Source organism: Brachionichthys hirsutus, chromosome 5, assembly GCF_040956055.1.
Source record: "Brachionichthys hirsutus isolate HB-005 chromosome 5, CSIRO-AGI_Bhir_v1, whole genome shotgun sequence".
In the NCBI taxonomy this organism is placed as follows: domain Eukaryota; kingdom Metazoa; phylum Chordata; class Actinopteri; order Lophiiformes; family Brachionichthyidae; genus Brachionichthys; species Brachionichthys hirsutus.
The window spans coordinates 8,084,132-8,099,938 of NC_090901.1; the positions used below are offsets into that span (position 1 = coordinate 8,084,132).

General features: G+C 41.1%; 1 protein-coding gene across 1 annotated transcript in view; it reads right to left on the reverse strand.

Annotated features, from left to right (window-relative positions):
• The window catches only part of srgap1a (SLIT-ROBO Rho GTPase activating protein 1a), a 51,487-nt gene that overhangs the window by 20,177 nt on the left and 15,503 nt on the right, over positions 1–15,807 (reverse strand). The window contains exons 3-8 of the mRNA XM_068739784.1: positions 12,733–12,895; positions 5,907–5,969; positions 3,957–4,136; positions 3,330–3,458; positions 1,188–1,409; positions 151–252 (exon numbers count right to left, since the gene is read on the reverse strand). Coding sequence (XP_068595885.1) covers positions 151–252; positions 1,188–1,409; positions 3,330–3,458; positions 3,957–4,136; positions 5,907–5,969; positions 12,733–12,895 — 859 coding nt within the window. The remainder of the gene's footprint in view (positions 1–150; positions 253–1,187; positions 1,410–3,329; positions 3,459–3,956; positions 4,137–5,906; positions 5,970–12,732; positions 12,896–15,807) is intronic.

Here is a 15,807-nt window from a genome sequence, read left to right on the forward strand (position 1 = left end):
ATAGCATCTTAATTTAACTCCTCCCTCTCTGCCAGATTACACAGCTGGAGCAGCAGAGACTGGCTTTGACATGTCTGACACATCCACCACCGCCACCACACACGTCACCAATACCTGTCTAATTAGTTGAGTTGCATTTCACCATTTTACCTCTTCATTCTCGATCTTCAGAGTGGCCAGGCGAGACTGAAGTTGCTGGAACCTCAGGATGAGCTCGCCGTTAACCGGCGGCTGCACTGAAATCTGGCACACCTGGGGAAAAGAATTGTGAGACGTCAGCCTGAAATTACAACCTACTGAAATGTTTCCGCATTTACACAACAAACCATGGCAACGTAGGCAAAAAGAAGGCACGGCTAAACAACAACTACACTTAGTAAACATCATATGGTATATCAGTGCTGATTGTTCAGTCAAACATAGAAATGTTTAGATGCATGACTGCAGAGAATAACACACAAGCTGCTAAATTCATATGCTTCATAACACCGGATTTGGCATACTAAAATTCTGCACAAACAATTAAAAAAAAAAAAATCCTAAGACCAAGACTTTTTTTTTTGTCAACTTCAAATACAATTTAATGTTCTTCAGTCGTTGGTAGCAAAGAGTTATAAATTCATTATATAGTGGAACCTTGGTTTGCGAACAAAAATACGGAGTTTAAAATGCCTCGGAAGTCAAACAGATTTTCGGAAATCGAACACACGAGGGGAGCTGAGGCAAAACAAAGCGCGAACAAAGACGGAGTCTACCCGACTTGGATGAGTTTGAGACGGCCTGCCAAGGAGAGAGGATGTGCTAATGTTTCGCTTCGTATGTGTGTGTGTGTTTTTCGGATTTATTCTTTTGAGCTCTTAGTTATGGATCAAAACAAAGGCAGCAGTAAGACGCCTGGCAACGAAAAGCAGTGAAAATGGCGTCCGTATCTCAGATCTTGCAGCACAATACGGTATGGAGAAATCGAAGATTTCGACTTTTCTTACGAAAACTGAGCTAAAGGGAAAGAGGAGAAGAAAAAACCCCACAGAAAGACAGTTATCCAGTCATTTTATGGAGGAGGACTTGCTTTCAAAGGAATAACGTTTTTCTTCATGTACAAGTACTGCAACGGTAAATTGTGTTCCAAATGCCAAACGATGAGATGTGTTCATCGCCACCGCTAACATAATGATTGGCCTGCATACCTCGTCTCCCATATGAGGCTGGAAATCAAATTTTGTTGGTGGACAGAAGGCCGAAGGATACATCTCCATGAATCTCTGCCGGTCGCTCCGAGGATCCAAACTGTCCACAGCGTTCTCGATGATGTCGAGGCCCTCGTGGCGTGATGTCTCGAGGTTGTATTCGGCTGATAGGTAGGTCCGCAGAGCCCGGTTTAGACTAGCATGGTATCCCAAATCACAGCACTGTGGAAAAGGACAGAGTGGCATTGAGGGCTTATATAAATTTATACACCTTATTTAAAGCAGAATCCACAATGAAAAAAGGCTCACACAAAAAAAATAAAAGTTTATTATGACAAGAAGGAACACAAAGTCTCGTACGGTTCTAATAACACACAAACACCAGACTAGCGCTACAAATGGAAAGTATGTTCAATTGTTCCCCAATAACAACCTGCTGATTATTTTCAGTTAAGTGTAAATCCCAAAATGTAAGCAAAATAAATAACTGATATAATTTACAAAGAAGAGATTTGATGGATTCAAGTTGCTTGTTTTGTTAAACCAATTGTCCAATAGCCAGAAACATTGGACCTAAAAACAGGATAACATCAGGATTTGTTCTTCCTTTTGTATTTTTGCTTTAAAAACATGAAAGACATCATTATCATAACAGTAACCAATTTATTGAACACCTATTATCTCCTTATTTATTCACACTGGACAACCGGTTTATCAGAATCACCAAAGTCTCTCTTGAAGGCATTTATGATTTGTTCATAACGCTATTCGCGATCAGTACAAACAAGCCTCTTTATTAAAACTTTAAAATCCAGCAAACCTGATTTCTTAAAGTTAGCTCAGCATGTTGAAGTATATGTGCAGCAGCCCTGTAATATTACACACACAAGATGTATTAGTAAATATATTGCCAGTCCTGCAATGTTTATATATATATTGTTCCTTTAAGAGAAAGAATTTAGTTTTTGATTTGATTATGTTATGATGTGTGCCTTAAGCCGTGGGCCTTCTCACGATTTTATTATGTTCGCATAATGACAAAAAAGTATCTTGAATCTTGAATGTCTGAGCCAGCAGCCTCAGCGTTACTTAATGTTACCTTCAGGAGCTAATGCTGATTTTTAATAACTGCAACCTTGGCCAAGGTCTTTTTTGGGAAGACACACATTGCCCAGGCATACACACACACACCTACACACACTGATAGTGATGTGCAAACACTACCAACCAGCCTGAACACATTGTTTTCCACCATAAAAAAATAAAAGAAAATGTCCATCAAGAAACGAGTACGTGCAACTCAGTCAGAGTGCATCTTAAACACATTCCACTCATGTACACACACACCCTGGTGAGATGTGAAGGCTTGGAGAGGGGTAATTTCAACACACAGCTTGCTGATGTGCAGAGGTTTTGATTCTCCTCTCTTTCAGTCCTGTGCAGAATATTAAACCAAAGAAATGCTCTCTAGAATTCTCACACACACAAAAAAAAACACTTTAACGAGAGCAGTGGATTTATTTCTGCATCAAAATAGAACCCAGTTGTTCGTCGGAGTATCAGCGCCACACTAAGAATGTTTTTTTTTTACATTACGAGATTAAAGTCGTAATATTCCGACTTTATTCTCTGAATATTCCAATTTTATTCTTGTAATATTACGACTTTAATCTTGTAACGTAAAAAATAATAATAATTTTTTAGTGTGGCCCTGATACTCCGTCGTACAGTTGAGCCGTTCACACTATAAATAAATTATGTTTGCAAGGAGAGCAGAGATATGCATCCTGAAAAGGATAGAGTGATACCCCAGAGACTGCCTGCATGACATTTCATAACGAAAAGTTATTATTAGTAACATTTTTGAGGCCATACTTTTCAGCACAGAAGTTAATAAGCTGCTTTAATATTGGCCTGCTCTGTAATTGTCCTCTCACACGCTTGTGCCTTCAATCAGATCTGGCTGCTAAAGTCATCAGTCTTTCCTCTGATGGTGATTATAAAGTTCTGTGAAACTAACCTTTGATAACGCGTGTTTTACATAAGGAGTTCAAAGGAGGATTAAAAACTACTTCGGAGATGCAGAAAGATGACTAAGATGTGTGATCAGTGATGACAAAGTTAAATGTTTTATATACTTACATCGATTAGGTCCGACAGATCGTGGATGTAGAATTTGAAGACGGAGGAGTTTGAGGCTTCAAGTGTCAGGAGGTACTCGTTCCGCGCTTTGATCGACTTCAGCTTGTTCTCCGAGTACTTTGCTTGACGCTGATGAGAGAATTAGGTGAGAATGAGAAACTGACAAATCGAGTGAATGAAAGAGGATGATTTCGTTGAGTCAATGATCGCATCTTTTGAGGAATGGAGAGACATTGGCTGATGGCAACACATCCGCTTCAATGATCATGAGGAAAGAAATAACTTAAATTAGGTTGACGATGGAAAAGGGGGGAAGAAGAAAGCCACCAAAGTGATTTACTGGCACAAACACAAATCGTTCACATTGTAACATTTCTGAATGCATTAAAGGAGGAGCTGTGTGAAAAAAAAGATTTCACACAGTTACAATTTGTCACCAAGATGTGACAGAAAACAGGCCGGTTCTATGAATAGCCTCAACGTTTAGAAGGATCTCTAGGAAAAAGATGTGCAGCGGCTCGAAAAGTAATAAAAGAAAAAACCTCATGGAAAACTGAATGCAGTTTAAGTGCAGCTGTCACAATTTTGGAGTGAAATCGCTGAGGCATGCAAGCCCTGGCGCCGTACCTTCTCTTTCATCTTCTCAATCTTCTTCACAGAGCTACGCCTCTGGTGTTTGTCCTCCATGCGGATCCTGAACACTGGATCTCCCCTGCCGATCTGCTTCTCCTCTTGCTTCTCGGCCTCTTTCAGCTTGCTCTCGGCACTGATGCTCTCCGTGTGGTACATGTGGTAGGTCTTCATCACCTGGAGACGAGCAGAAGTTTCAATGGGCTGAAAAGAAACAAACTTCAATGCCTGTCGATGATATTTATTGATGAAACCTGACTATGCTGTGATAATTTATAAAACTGAGGCCAGTTTCATGAGGTTAAAAACTGACCTGCTGTAAATCACAACTGAGAATTCCATCCTTTGATCCACTTACTCATCATAAATCGATTCAACTCATCTCGCAGCAGTTGGTTTCTCTAAACCACAAAACCAGAGACATATTTCTCTCAAGCATTTCTATGACGAGCAAATATTACCACAACAAGGGCAATAACTGCAGCTCAATCTCAGTGCTATATCTGAAAAATAAAAGATTTGGGATGGCCCTTCAAACGTGATCCGAGGTTACAAAGAGCGAGGCTCACTGGTTCGTGTTTTACTCATAGGGTATTAAAAGTTTGTCTTATGGGGTCCGTCTCACATCATCAGACCCGATAAAACGCAGACCTAGTTTCGCGTGGAGCGCATGCTTTTTAACACACGTCAGAAATGCAATGGCCTTCCTTCCTCATTCATTCACTAGAGATCCATTTACCAGTCACTCAATCTTCAGGTAACAGGTGAACCCACGTAAAAAACAACCGCACTGGCTTTTACAAGAGGAGTAAGAGATTAGAAACGTCTTCTTGACATCGAGTCAAATCACTGAGGCCAGCTAAATGTACTGAAAGAGAGAACAAAGGCCATGCATTCAAGTCCCAGTGGTTTAACCTGGAATGAACCACCTGCAGTAAATTACAGCTCAACCTGTGTATGCAATACATTGTACGTACAAAAAAACCCGCAACTGCAGTACACAGAGAATCACCCGTTTCTAAATCCAAACATCCGTCCCCCCCCAAAAGGAGTTATTTCTGTCTGAGTGGAAAACATAGCAAAGCCTGACGTGTCTGGAAATCTCTCTGGGGTTTGACCCAACTGGAAACAGTTTAGAGACGGGTGACTGACCTTGGGCCCTGCAGCCCTCACTTACTGGTCTGGAGTCTGCCACTACTGTGTTTACTTTGGTGTTTCTTTTAGAAAGACACATTTAGAGATGGAGCAAGACCTGTTATTTAATTGGCAGAGGCAGACATCTACCCTGTGGCCGACTGATGCAATAGCGACAGTGTGTGTGTGTGAGAGACCAAAGGCGAATGGAGAGCATGGACTGTGGTGAGAGTGACACACATTTAGTTTGGAGTAACACTTTGTTGTGTTTGGCGCGGCGCTGCCACGGACTGGAAGCCTAACCACTAAAATCCCAACAGTGAGGAACTGGAGACTGTTGAAGCAAACTGAACTGCTGTCATCTCATGGGACGTATCAACTAATGACTCACACCCCCATCCCCAGGTTACCGTTGCTGGTCCTCAATGACACCAAACTGATGTGCTTGTTTTCCTTCAGTGGCCCGTTATCATGAAATCCTACTGCCTGATCAGATTTGGTTGTTGCCTGGAAATGGTGCGGTGTATGTGCAATAAAATTCAAACCACAAATTCCATCCGGTCCATCTTGTCCAAGACTAAAATCAGCATATTACAGCATTAGAAGTATTACTATGTTGAGTCAATCAAACATAAATACATCTTATTTTAAACAGTCAGTTTAAAAGGTAAGAGAGATCATATTTAGAATTGTAAAATTAATTTTGTCAGTTTTCCAACTTGAACAGTCAGATAGGTAACAGCTAAAAACTGCTGTTAGCTGCAAGACTAAAGGTATAAATACATTTAAGAGAGGACAGTCATTGCTACTTACTGTGTACAACTCATTTAGGACCTTCATTAAGTCCTCCTGGAGCTGAAAGGCTATTTCCTTGCTCTGAAATGAGATAAGAAAAAAAGTTAGTATTTTTTTAATGGATGTGGATCTATAATTTTTAAACATTATATCATAATTGCACACAGCCTCCAACTATTTTCATTTCTGTTGGGAGTTGAAGTCTCATTAGAAAGATAATTCCATCATATACGTCAGATTTTTTCATTTTATTTTTGGCTGGTTGCTAGATTTACTATCTTGATATAGTATTTAAAAGGACTTTCACACCAGAAAGTCTAATTTAAGATCTGAACCAAGGTGTGGATTTGGTTACATCATATACATTTGATCCTATTCACACATCCAACTTTGATCTGGATTAAAGTGAAACGTGTGAGAGCACTTTTTCTTGCCACGGGCAGCCGCGAGTTTGAGTAGTGACCCTGAAACACGTTTGGGTCATTGACCGGCCCTTTCTGATTAGATGAATCTCAATTATAAACGCTGCAGAAATTCACATGTGATGAACTGAAATGTGACAAGTCTGCTTAATACACACTGTTTACTGTACCCTTGTTTGGGGTATTACAAACACCAATAAAAGAACAGTGGATGACGTATTTTATATCACATTTACCTTAAAAACACCGGCTTCCGGTGTGAAAGTGGTGTCACAAAGACGTTTTCCACACAAACTGCCAAAGCTTGAGTTTCACCATACACATGCTCAACACATTATCTGTCTTCTCTGCCCTAGTGTGAAAATAAAACTACAAACTCAACGTGTCAACCCGATCGACCGTGCCACGAGGCTGATTCTGCCCCCCACACCCCCCCCACAGACATTAATGCATATCACAGTTGTGTAAAACAGGTTAACAATGACGTCTTGATGGAGTTAAAGGGGATTTACCCACATTTCCTTCACGCCGACTCATATTTCATCGCATTTATGTGATTAGAAGTCATGACAATCACTTTATGGTCTCCCCACTATAATTGAACACAGGCTGCTACTCAGATGAGGTTATAACTTTGGCCGACGAGCTGAGTCTTTCTTCGGTCGAATTACTCTCTGACAAATCTCATTCTGAGACCAGCTTCCACCAAGAGGCTGTAAGAGGGTTCTGACCCAGAGGTGATGCACCTCTGATCAGGAACAGAGTGCAGATCAGATTTTATGAAAGACAACTGTAATCAATTATCAATCAAGTTTATAGAATTGTTTTTTAATGCATGGCAGTGTTTGCTTACTTTTGTACAGGCCTAGTGTCCCTTAACATAAAAAAATATATATTTATTGATATGTCAAATATTACTTTATTCAAAATGAATCATGAACATTTGGGATTACAAAAAGCAAGTCCGTCCCCCGTCTGCCCCCCCCACCGTCACTAAACCCTCCGTCTCTCATACTGTCAGGCCTGTATGGTTGAAGGTTTGACTATAAATGATATAAATTAATGTTGCGGTGTGATGATTTTATGGGCAAAAGAATTGAACCTTTATATTTAGGAAATTACTGGACAAAGACCAATTTAAAAACCAGACCTTAGGAATAGGCTGAAAGGTGAGTCCCTCGAAGCCTGCACAGAAATCCAATATATAGGCCTTCTGTTGGATAAAATCCATCCAGCAAAAATAAATCAGGCACACCGTGCTCATGATGTGCTAAGTATTAAGTATTTTCTTTAAATTGAAACATTAATATTTGTATTTCATTTACTGTCTATGCAGTCTTACCTACTTATTTTAAATAATGTTACTAAAATAATAAATTGATTTTATTTGCGTGAAGTAAAGCGTAAGAGTATGTAATAAATGCAATTTATGGAGCCACCCTCTCATTGTGATCACTTTATTTGAACCGTTTCAAGAGGACTAAACAACCAAACCTTTGGTGTGCGTGCAGAAACTCTAACCGCTCTTGCTACCGGATCTAAAACTATTGCAAGGGCAAACCCTTAGTGGGTGTAAATAATGAAAGTCTTTACACGCTCAGGCAATTTAATTTACATTTCTGCCACTGGCTACTTCCCTATTTGACAGTTGTGGGAACAGGCCAAAAAATAAGGTTCTAATAAGGAGGGATGTGTTTAAGAAAATATTGACGCTGGTAAAATTCTATGAGGGTGGAAGTGCTTTTATCACCTTTGAAAGACTGTGAATAAGGGAAATACAAATAGTAAATATAACTTTTCTTTATTTACAAGTAAACTCCACAGCGCCCCATCAGAAAGGTGAGAGAAGTTTGTAAAGCATTAAAGTGGATTTATGATAAATTCAATTCATGGCAACCAAAGACTGCTACTCCTGCATGTGGACTGGCTTTAAACCGTACAAGTACAACACAGTGAGCTGAAATGAGTTTGGTAACAGCAGGAGGAATTAACAACAAACTTCAGGTCAGCGTTTGAGGTTTTCTAGAAACTATTACCATCTAATCTTGAAGCATTGCCAATGCTTTTCACACGCAATTAAACCAATTCTTTTCGGTAAAAGGATAGACCTGCCCATAATCCAGCAGACCGTGACACGAGGAATTTACATGAAAACATGTACAAAAACACACAAACCTTTCACACGTCACACACACACACACACACACACACACAGGTAAAGCGGATTGATGTCGAAACATGTGCATCGACAGCAAAGAGGATTACACACTTGGATAACAGCCTGCCAAGGTGATGAAACGAGTGTCATGCTGGGTGGCCCGTTCGATCGGTGGCATCTTAACTAACACTACCTTGACTTTCAGGTCTGTGATTTGTAGCTCTTATATAATCAGAGGGGACGCAGCGTCTAATCCTGGATAAACCAGAGCTTCTGGAAAGACTCCAACCCAAATGCATTTGGGAATTAAGTGTGCATAACGGCACAATAAAAAGACAGTGTGTTCAACTATATCTTATTGGATGGTGTGGATCTGTAACAATGTCAAATTTTAAGTGATCCAGAGCTCAATGAAACGCTTTCTCTGGGATCACATAAGGTGTGAAGGCTTGTGCGTGAGAGAGGTAAACACTGTACATTATACCTAATAATAGTTACAGTTACTCTCATTTACTAAATATTTCCATTGATTAGATTTCCACAACTTATCCACTTTTATTTTAAATCTGAACTTGAGGTTTCAAGTACAGTCTGAATTATTTAAAAAGATCTTACCAATTGGTTTTCGACTTTAAAACTCATACCATCTGCATTTTAACCACATTAAAATGATAACACAATCCCAGAGAGGAGAAACCATGTCAGGCTTTGGAGGTTGGTTGGTTTCATATTCCCCACTGACATTAATCAAAGGATAGAGAAGGCAGTTGGGTTCTCTGGTTGCCTGTGTGTGGCACCCAGCTTAAATCAGAGTGCCTTGTCCGAAGGGATGTTAAAGATCGTAGGTATTACAAATATTGGTATATTTTATGAAATTGAGACAAATCAGTTTCAATCTTTCAAAATTAAGTTCAAAGCTGGAGTCGGAAAGGTTAGTTTATCTGAGGATATAACCTGGAAACACTGAGAAGACAGGAAACAGTTTGGAATCAAAATATCGATATATATATATATCACAGAATCGATAAAACTGTTCATCTCTAGTCGTGAACATGTGTGACTGTGGGAGCAAGAATAATACCAAATGCACTGCAACCTAAATAATTAACCGAAGTGTAGCCATCCTAAATCTAATTATAACTGCCAAATCTTTCGCCTTTGGAAAAGTTCCAAATTGCCCAAAGCTTTGGGAAATTCAGCTCATGGCTGCAGCCACGAACATGACTTCCATAAATACAACAGGGCAGAGTAAAACAAAGAGCCATTTGTATGAATAATGAAACATGGATAAGAGCTGTTCAAGCATGAAGACACAAAGAGAGAGGTCCTCTACTTGACTCTTCTACTCGAGCAAAAAAACCAAAAAAAAGCCAAAGTGGAGTGTTTTCTAAAAGTTGTGGCTGTTTGATAAACATGCCCACAGTCCAGTAGCAAATAAATAAATGCACGTCAAACAGCAAACATGTCAGCCGGAGGACGTTGACAAAGACATCGGGACTACTTCTGCTGTCCCAACTCACAGCAGGAGACCTGAACATACCAGGAAATAAAAACATGGCTTTGATGTGCTGGAAGGATGACAACAGCACAGCTGTCTCCTTGAAGCACAGAGGGAACCAACAAAACATGGGGGACGCCTCTGTTGTTTGTGTCTCGTTCCTGAACCTCTGCTGAGATCAAAGGCTCAGGGGGGCTTTAATTAAAGGGTGAATGCTGTCTCAGGTCACCTGTGCACCAGGACCGCCCAACAAGTTGTGGTTTGTCAGCACAATGGCACATATTCTATTACCAAATTCCACTTGATCGGAAGGTTGGTCTACATGCCAATGTAGGCTCGATTGAAATACTAAAGCCCAACTCGCTTTCTGGGTGTGGAATGGCTCAAATGTAGAATTAACTTCTCAAATTGAGTTTATTGATGCTCCACCTGTGTAGATTTGCTACTGTGAACCCCGACTGTGATCAAACTACACGCCCTGGAAAGCAGACTTTATTTTTTGTGTATACAAATTGTTTAAAAAAAAATAAAACAGAACAGAATTTTTGTTTTTGTTTTCAACAAAGCAATACCGTCAGTCAAACTGTATTGGATAGGGTGGAAGTGTAACGGAGATAAAAGGGTTAAATTCCACTTGTCAGTCAGACTTGTGTCTGGTAGCGCCCCTGGTGGTCACGGGAGCGTATAAAGCCTGCGGGCGAGGCGCGCTCGGCGCCATTGTGATCGCGGATCAGCCGAGGTAAGGCCACGGGTGTGGTGCGTCTGCAGGTTTTGTATGTTCCCGTGGTTAATATGCATTATTACTCCCTCCGTAGCTGCTGCGCCACCGCGAGTGTCCCGGGTGTGTCTGACCCGAATAAATGTCGTTGCACAGGTACCCATTTTTATTTGATTGTACATTTATAATTTATTATTTGCCATTGTGATCGCGGATCAGCCGAGCTGCTGCGCCACCGCGAGTGTCCCGGGTGTGTCTGACCCGAATAAATGTCGTTGCACAGATAAACGGATCCCGTGTCTTGGTTGTACGTCACGAAACACACAACGCAGAGTCAACCACGTTACAGAAGCAACAAGACAAGCATCTGAAAAACAACTGTTTCACATCTGGTTGCATTAACGGAACCATAAGCTTTTAAACATAAAAAAGGAAATGAATGCTACGGCTTCCTGTTTGTGTGTTAGAGGGTCTGGGTGAGTAACCCCACACAGTCAGATGAAACCACAGTGATCAAGAGAAGATAATTACGCTGAGTGAAAATAAAAGACTTGCACTCTATTTAAATAATCAGGTTTTGCAGTAAAGTAGAGCAAAAAAAGACAGCGAAGAATCAGAATCAGAACTGACTGAGCTAAACTGACACAAAGGCACTCCTCTCAAGAAAAGCCAGTTTGTAATTTAGGACTGCGGTGACTTTACATGTCTCAGACTGTATAGGAGATCATAATCTTCTAGGGAGTTGTCATCTTTGTGGTGGAAAAGGCAGCACGGGCCTGGATTCAGCCATGAAGCCACAGTCTTTCACATGGGAGAGTGAAGATGTGCCGTTCTGAAACTGTGGTGACCAAGGTTCCTCTATTATAATTCATACAATTAAAGCACAGGAACCCAAGAGTACATATCTTGAATATCATGCAACTAAATATACTTCACTGTCAAATGAAAGGGTTAAAAGTAAGTGACATATTGTTTGTGCAATATGAGCGACTGGAGACACTGCTTCCCAACCTAACCATCATGCAAAATCTGGATTACATTAGTGGTCAGTTAAAATGTCTGTTTTTGAAGAAAGGTCACACTTGACCTCTTCGAGCGGAGGTCAAACATCAGTACAGGCGAAAGATGAAAAGGCTGAAGAAGTTAAAAAAAATACTCAAATGAAAGTGGACTTGTGCTTACTGTGTTAACACTATGTCTAGTGTTTCACATTTCATTTTACCTTCTTGCAAAAAAGTCATCCTTATCATGTCATTTAATTTGATTAATGCCGTCTCCTGTGTGCACTCGCTGCTTAAACAGTACGAAAGTCCTGTTTGGTCCTCATCTCCACCCTCCAAACAAACCTCAAGTCACTTTCACGACAGAGCTGTTTGGTCTGCTTTAAATGGACCAGAGTTAATTTCCTCGGATAGTCCGCTTCGTTAGGGCAGGTGTGAAAGCTCATTCAAACTCTGGTGCGGACCAAACAAACATACTCTTGTACGCTTGAAAACGTGGGTTTCAGTTCTCTTGCAGGTGAATCCTGCAAGAGTTTGTATGCAGGGTGAAGGCTCACCAGACCAAGCACAGGACCAATTGTACGTGGTAATGCTATACACAGGGCATCTAGGGTAAATGAAGTACAATGCGCACTCCAAATCAAAACGAACATGGGAGAGGCAGGGATTTCCTCTCCTACTTTGCGCAATCACGTGATCCTGCTCAGAAAGTTCGGTTCGCTCTAGAAATCACAGTGTGAAAGCAGAACTGAAACAAGTGTTAAATGCAACAATGATGCGACTTTCAGCTACCCAATCGAACCGGAGTCCACTTGACCAGGTGTGAAGACGACTTCTGTCGAAGTTTAGCCAAAAGTTGAAGTGGCTTGAAAAGTGACAAGCCCAAACACTGAGTTGACAAAAAAGTCTCAACCAGAAGAGCTTACACCCAAACGAAATAATGTTTGAATGCTTCTGTGAAAATGATTTCAAAACTTATATTGGGTGCGCACAACCGTTTTCTTTAGCTTTATATGATCAAGCCTTCGGTGCGTTTCCCATCCTCACCTTCTTGAGTAGTCGCGTGGAGTCCTCACTGATCTGCATGAACCTCATGATGACGTTGTTCAGATAGATGTCACTCAGTGTGGCGTGGTCCTTGCTTTCTCGCCTCACCTGGTTCAGCAGCAGGTACCAACAGTTGACTGGAGACAGCAGATTCTGGTCTTTCCTAAATAGGTCAGGGAAAGAAGCAGGGGTCAGTGCATTTTTGAGACAACATGACATTTTTTAGAAAGAGAAACTGTAAACTATTTGGCAGTTTACAAATAGAAACATGTCTACAAACACCTACAAGTGCAGCAGCGACAACAAGAGATGCGTCATCAGCCTCCCTTGGTGTTAAATGTCCTATATCCCGCCTGCTCCAGATGCAAAAACATCTCAATCTATTACATGTACTCTTTATAGTGGAAATACTTTGTACCAATGGCATATCTGGGGCAGAGTTTTCGCATTGCTCTGATCCAACCTGGGAAGAGTATGCTACAAGCTTTAAATAGATTGAGTGGATTGAAGTCGCAAAAGACATGGATGCATTTTCAGTTAAAACATAGAATTACATAGGAACTGCAACAGCAGAGCAGAGATGAGAGAGGAGAGGGAGATCGAAGCAAGGAAGAATGATAGATACTTGAGCTCAAAAAGGTAGAGAACAATATTGGAGCCTGGATCTGTTTTCTGCGCTGTGTGCCGGCTGCTTCAAAGCAAACTGTAAGGAAATCATGCAGGCTAGAGCAAACTGTGGCACAAAGCACGAGCCTGCAGGCTAACTTCCTCTGAGATCATTTCCAACATTCCTGTTGCTTGCAACGAGCAGCACAGAGTATGGCTGTGTGTTTGGGAGAGGTTTAACCATGGTCGGGTCTGGGGTCAAGTCTTGCAGGAACCATATGGAGACTCGCCTCTGCGCTCTACTCACAAAACTAGTTTGCATAACAGGCAGAACTTGTCAGCACAACAGGTGAAGCTCTGCAAGCGACCCGGCCCTGAACTAGCCTTGAGCCCAGCACAGCATCTGCTGGATGAGCAAAATATCTCTAGGAAAATGACTGATGCAAGCAGTTCAACAGGAAAAACACTGGCAAACACACCAACATGATGTAAGAGCACTGGAGATATATATATATATCCATATTGAGATAAGTATTTTCCGGTCTACAAGTCACACTTTTTATGATAGTTTGGCTCGTTCTGCGACTTGTACTCAGGTGCGACTTGTGTGTATTCAAATATGTACAGTAAACTCCCAGCTATCCGTGGCCAACTCAAGTATCCGCAACAATATTGTCAGAAAAGGGCTATGGTTATGAAATTAGCTCAGGAATTTGTTTACCCTACATAATGGCAGGAAAATCTCTCAATGCCAACATTTCCCCCACAGCCAAGGCAGGACATGGATCAGACAGAGCAACAGACGGATGAATGGGACCCCAATGGCCTAAAACACATGTATGAAGGGCTTTATACAATTTTACCCAGGTGAGCTTTTGCTATTAAAAATACTTATTGTGTTCCTCTGTTAACTCGACGTCCCTCCCTGAACAAACCTTGCATAACAATATCTCGTTTGTGTGTGTATGAGTATGAACGTGTGCTTTGCCCATATTTGTTCAATGCTGTGTGTCTGTATTTGTGCTTCTGTCCTACCGACAGCTGCTGAGTTACAAATGGATAGTTCAGAGAGGATTTTACTTTCCCACAATCTTCTGTTGTCAGTTGGATATGCAATTTTTGCATGGATGTGTGTAAGTTTCTCTTTTCTTTGTACTCGACAGAACAATTCCATATATTGTGGAGGAAGAAGCCTCTTGCTTCTGTCTCCCTATGACGCGGCTTCTTTCCTGACACTTATTACATGTGTGACATATGTACTGTATGAACATTGTAACATGTTTACTTTTTGTTCATGCTGCAATTTGCAAGCACGAGCTTATTATAGTGATATGTTTGTGAGGATACATCTGCTGCTAATACTTCTGCTCACCGTCTTTTCTGCTGCCGATTTACTTAACATCTGAGAATCAATTAAATAATACATCTTGAATGTTTTTTATTTTATACAGCAGTATTCTGGAGTTTACTTAGGACAATGTGTCCTTGAAGATTCATCTGACTGACTATATTGAACGCAATTCCATTACTGGCCCTGAAATAAAATACAATAAAATCACTTGGACAAGCTTCTTAGGTCATCCAACCAGAACTTTAGCCTTTATCTAGGACAGTGGTTAAATGGAATTCTTTCTCTTCACTGATGAAAATGTGATGAATCACTGCGGGGACGGTGGTTAATGTGCTTCAAATTGAACCGCTACTAAAACGTTTCTCCAGTCAATGCCACCGACTGAACAACTATTGTATTTGTACCTCAGAAAACCGTGAAACTGTGAACCTCTGCGACGCTGGCTGCAAACCAGAGAGCAAAGTTCAATCGTACCCACAGCGTGACGATGAATACCAATTAACACAAATAGTTTGTTTGCAGCTCGGAGGGAAGTGTGTGTTCATCCCTGTGGAGATTCATTATGGACAGCTGTAAGGTCACAGACAGCATCAGACACAAACTGTTTCGCCTTCTTGATAAAGATTCTCGGTGGCAACAGAAATAGTCCAAATGCATCAAGAGGAGGTGTGTGTCTGCCGACAGCGGAACAGACCCCTCCACATTAGGGGACAAAGGGGCGAAATTGTCTTCCCAAAAAAAACGTGTGCGCATATTAACACATCTTTTACGGTTAGAATGACATTGTGTGTCAGCATCAGTTAAATGAAACCCGATTGGTAAACCTCCTGCACGCCCATCCCACTCTCCGCATGCAGCTTGTCCTACAGCAACAACTCACACATTTAGCCATTCATTCCAACAGAACATTAGCAGTTTGCGACTCTGCCAAGCTAACCTGTCATGTGAATAGTAGCTTTGGGCACCAGACAGAATAAAAATGAACTTAGTCATGCAACAGACGCGGCTGCACAATGAAAACAACCCAGCGGGCACGGCGCCTCGCTGAACATGCGACGTTTGTGTGAATACAAAAATATAAAAGCCACATTGTTTAAAACCCCACAGGAATGTTTTTA